Source organism: Otolemur garnettii, unplaced genomic scaffold, assembly GCF_000181295.1.
Source record: "Otolemur garnettii isolate 467f Iridium unplaced genomic scaffold, OtoGar3 scaffold00138, whole genome shotgun sequence".
Lineage (NCBI taxonomy): Eukaryota > Metazoa > Chordata > Mammalia > Primates > Galagidae > Otolemur > Otolemur garnettii.
The window spans coordinates 4386325-4391417 of NW_003852533.1; the positions used below are offsets into that span (position 1 = coordinate 4386325).

At 44.1% G+C, this 5093-nt stretch overlaps 1 protein-coding gene across 2 annotated transcripts in view; it reads left to right on the forward strand.

Moving 5' to 3' along the window:
- The window catches only part of HELB (DNA helicase B), a 39452-nt gene that overhangs the window by 14113 nt on the left and 20246 nt on the right, over positions 1-5093 (forward strand). For both annotated transcript variants that reach the window (XM_003798536.3, XM_023518410.1), the window contains 2 exons: positions 297-468; positions 3126-3267. In XM_003798536.3, the coding sequence (XP_003798584.1) occupies positions 297-468; positions 3126-3267 (314 nt within the window). The remainder of the gene's footprint in view (positions 1-296; positions 469-3125; positions 3268-5093) is intronic.

Consider the following 5093-nt stretch of genomic DNA (forward strand, 5'->3'; position numbering starts at 1 on the left):
TGAGTGGGCGTGAGCTTTTTGCAGTGAGGAGTGCTGCCTGTGAGACATGAAATTAGACACCACTCACTGGGGGGCAGGTTTTGTTTTTAGATTTATTTTATTTATTTATGTGAGATTTTAGATCTGTCTTTTTACATGTTCATCCCTATAATTTTTGTGCTCTGTTTCTTTAGCCTGTTCGCTGTGTTTCTGTATTCTCCACCCTCCAAATTAAGAATTTTGTTTTAAAATAACTTGCTTTTAACTTTTTAAGATATACGTAACCTGACTTCAGAAATGCTGTACTTTGCTTGTAGGTCAATTATAGCTTCTATTTGTGGAGGAGCAAAATGGTGAACAAGCCGTGGAGATTCTCTTCAGTTAGCGTTCTGGTTGTGGATGAAGGAAGTTTGGTATCTGTAGGAATCTTCAAGTCTGTTTTAAATTTATTGTGTGAGCACTCCAAACTTAAAAAGCTTATTATCCTTGGTAAGTTAAAATACTGCTGAAATTCCCGAGCTCAGTTCAAAATACTGTGGTTAGTATAATTTCACTGTACCATTTCTGCCAAAAGGCAGAAAACCCTTGGTCAGAATGCATTCCAAAGCTGCAGTGACCTAAATCTGACCCTTCTGTTGACCAGCTTGGGTGGCTCTTGGTTTGGACAGGATATTAGCAGGCTAGATGTGAATGAAGTGAGGTTCTGAAGGGACCCTGCTGATCACCTAACAATGGCTGTTAAAATGGTAACAGTGTCACAGACACAGACAAAATCAGGATGGAGAGCATACGGAAATAGCAAAAAGTCTGAGTTATAACCACCTAAAAGTTATTTTATTGCACCATTAAGTGTGAAATGTCTGATTTCCTTAAGTAATGAGTTTGACAGTTGATATCGCTGACATTTCACTTTTACATTGTTTTTTATTTTTACTGTGATGGTACATCCTTATTCTATCAATCACACGTTTTGGCTTGTGATTACCTTTCAAAAATTCTTTTAGAGCAATTTTTGTGAAACCATGAATAAGTCAAAAATTCATGTTATTTTTAAATATGATTTTACCCTGAAACCAATTGCAACATAGATAATTCCAAATTTCAACGAAGTGTTTGGGAAGGGCGTGGCTGGTGAATGCGTGGGACTGCCATGTCTGTTCTGCTGATTTTAGTCTTGAAAATGAGCCACATGGGCCACCCAAGGCCAAGGTGGATAATGATGACTGAAGCTGTCGTGGAAGCGAATCCCTCTCAACCTGCCTGTGAATCAGCAGGAGGGTCGAAGCTACTATTCGAGTTACTAGTCCAACAACATCAGACCATTTGAAACAAATCATCAAGGTCAAGAAGCCGGACAGATGGTTCCTCATGGGTTAGAAGCGCCTCAGAAGAGACGTCATCTGGAAGTTTGCCTCTATTTGCTGTTGTGACATAAAGGTGAACCATTTCTATACCGTACTGTTATGTGTGATCAAAAGTGGATTTTTTTTTTTTTTTTGATAACTACAAGTGTTCGGCACAATGGTTAGAGAAAGATGAAGTGTTGAAACCCAGTCCAGAACTGAGTATCCATCACGAACAGCTGGCAGTGTCCGTTTGGTCCAGCGCTGGAATTACCCACTATCGTTTCGTGAAGCCTGGTCAGTTGATTTGGGCAATTTGACTGTGACCAACTTGGGGAGGGTGCTGTGATTGAGCAGCTGAGATGGGTCACTAGAGACAGGCCAGTCCTCGCAAGACAACGCTCACCCCCCGTGTCAGACAAATATGCTGCTCAGACTACAGAGCTGGACTTGGGCCCTGTGTGGTGGCTGAGCCTGTGATCCCAGGACTCTAGGAGGCTGAGGTGGGAGTATCCCTTGAGCTCAGGAGTTGGAGACCAGCCTGAGCAAGAACGAGGCCCCATCTCTACCAAAAACAGAAAAACCAGCCAGGAGTGGTGGTGGGCACCTGTAACCCCAGCTACTCAGGAGGCTGCCCCAGGAGGATCCTTTGAGCCCGGGAATCTGAGGTTGCTGTGAGCAATGTCACCACAGCACCCTACCCAGGGTGACAGAGTGAGACTGTCTCAAAAACCAAAAAAAGCTGGACTTGGAAACTCTCTGTCATCCACGTTATTCTCCAGATCTTGCACCAACTGCTCCCAGGGAAAAATACTGAATTCTCACCACGCTGTGGGAAAGGCCTTCACAATCCTGTCGCCACCTGCTCTCTGGCGTCTCTGCGGCTGATGTGGCAGTGCTGTGATGGTGGTTCAGGTGCTCACTTTCAGCCGTGTGCTGCTCCCTGTTGGAGATGTAAAACTAAACTCTTGATTCAAAATCAGACATTTCATTTAATGACCTTGGAGGATGTTAAGCTAGTAATTCAGATTAGGCCTCACAGGCTCTTACGTCCTTCAATTCTGACGAGGTTCAGTTAGGTCCTGTGGGTGGTGGTGATCAGTAGACGATGTGACTTAATGGGGAAAAAAATGCCAAGTTGAGAATTGCTGTTTGAGAGTTTCTTGGACATTTGAGGTGTTGTATAAGCAGTTGATTTATTAACAGTGTAAACATTTTTTTTCCACCCAGTGTGTATTTTTCTTATTTGTAGGTTTATTTCAAACCATTAAAAAATGTTAATAGAAGAAACATCCTTAGATCACTGAAATTTATGTCACCAGATGCTTTTAGTTTATTTTATGTTTTATACATTTATGCATTTGAGGCCTTAGATTCTTCCATGTTTGGTAAGATTTTGAGCAGAATTTAAAAAGTGACTAAATACTAGACATCTGAGGCCTGTTTATTACTTTACATCTGGACTAAAACATGATGCCCTAACCAGTTTCCTTGTGGTTATAGAGGTGAAAGACGTTCAGCTTAGATTTTTGTCACCTTACTGTGTTATTCCTATTTTTATACCTTACACTATTTAATTTGAATAGTTTTTGTTAAATATTTTAAAAGATTTATATATTTTTTTTTTATTGAATGGTAACTATGTAAGATTTATATTCTTAAAAAATTTTAAACAAAGATTTTTTTTTCTTAGAACAAGTGTTTATAATTTATAGCATACATCAGTGGGGAGAAATAAAATTCTTTCTAAATTCTAAAATCCCGGTTACCTGAAGTCTCCTGCATCTGTTTTTTCCCTCGTAGGTGATATCAGACAGTTACCCAGTATTGAGCCTGGTAACTTGCTGAAAGATCTCTTTGAGACTCTTAAGTCGAGGAATTGTGCTATCGAGCTCAAGACAAACCACAGAGCAGAATCGCAGCTCATCGTGGACAATGCCACGAGGTACCACAGAGCCGTGCTGGTTTCCTTTCTTTGTGTTGAGAATAAAAGGCTAAGAACATTGACTTTGAATTAGAATGATTTTGTGCATACTTACTGTGCCTTGAGCAAACCTCTTCTTCCCTTAAACTGTATGCCGCTTGGCCCATAGTTAGAAAACAAAGTTGAATGTTTTTCCTTACTGACCCAATATAAGTCATAATTGAAATTTAGGAAGGGGTGGCGGGGTCTGTGGCTCAGTGAGTAGGGCGCCGGCCCCATATACCAAGGGTGGTGGGTTCGAACCTGGCCCCCAACAAAATATAGCCAGGTGTTGTGGCGGGTGCCTGTGGTCCCAGCTGCTCGAGAGGCTGAGGCAGGAGAATTGCCTAAGCCCAAGAGTTGGAGGTTGCTGTGAGCCATGATGTCATGGCACTCTACTGAGGGTGACAAAGTCAGACTCTGTCTCAAAAAAAAAGAAATGTAGGAGAGGATGTGTTTCCCTGACTTAAGTAAGGCACTCACTGCCTGAGGTGCAGTTAGTGCAGTGTGAGGCTTAGGGATTGAACAACAGGGAACAGGGACTTGGAAATGAGCTCATTTGCAGTCATGGGAGACTTGGAGAAGGAATCTCCCCTGGCTTGTGTAGGGGAAAGCCCACAAAATGTCACTCTGAGATGAATCCTGGGGGCGCCCAGGGCACCTCATACCACTCATAGAGAAGAGTCCTCTTCCCTTCTTCTCGAGAGCTTTGGACACTCCTCCGTGGGCGAGGCGTTTGGTTTCTCTGTAATCCGTCCATCGGGAAGTTACCACTGTCACCATTTCATGGCAGTTGTTTTAATGCAGGTATGTGCTGCGTAGTCACATTCTGGTCAACAGCAGACCGCGTCTGTGATGGTGGCCTCATAAAATCACAATACCATGACTTGACTGCGCCTTTTCTGCGTTGAGCTGTATTTCGGTAGAAAGCACAGGACAGGCTCCCACTGAGACCAGTGGCTGTGCTACGTGGTCGAGTGCGTGGCAGCTGCAGGGCCCAGGTCTGTGCTAGGAGTCGCCTCACTGTGCATTTCTTAGAGCACAGCCTTGTCGTCAGCATGAAGTGATGTTATTGCACTGAATCTGCAGATGTGGCAGGACCCTGGGTACCAGGAGAGGGTTTAATTGCTGGCTCACATTTCATCTTCGCTTTTCCTCTTTGTTACTGAGTGCTGTCTTTTTTTTTTTGAGACAGACTGTTACTGTGTCTCCCTCAGAGTGCCGTGGTGTCACAGCTCACAGCAACAAACTTTTGGGCTTAAGTGATTCTCTTGCCTCAGCCTCTCTACTAGCTGGGACTACAGGTGCCCTCCACAGCACCTGGCTATTTTTTTTTCTTTTTGTTACAGTTGTTGTCGTTTAGCTGGCCTGTGTCAGGTTCAAACCTGCCAGCCTCTGTGCATGGGGCTGACACCGTAGCCACTGTGCTACGGGCTCTGAGCCACTGAGTGTCGTCCTGCTGCTGGACCCTCTCCCTGGGGGACGTCAGAATCCAGGACCTGCAGTGCCTGCTCTCTGCCCTGTGGACCCTGGTGGGGGAAAGAAGGGGTGACGGACAGAGCAGACAGCCAGGGCTCGCTGAAGGCACGGAGAGAAGTAATGAGCTGGGTCTGTAATATTCTGTCCCTGTTCTCTGCTTCTCTAAAAGCCACCTCATTTTTGACAGATGACAACCATTTCAAAGTCCTGAGTCTTAGAAGCCCTAAAGCCCGTTGGATTCTTAGAACTCAATCCTATCTGAAACTCAGGCATTTCTTTTTTTTCTTTTTTTGAGACAGAGCCTCAAGCTGTCCCCCTGGGTAGAGTGC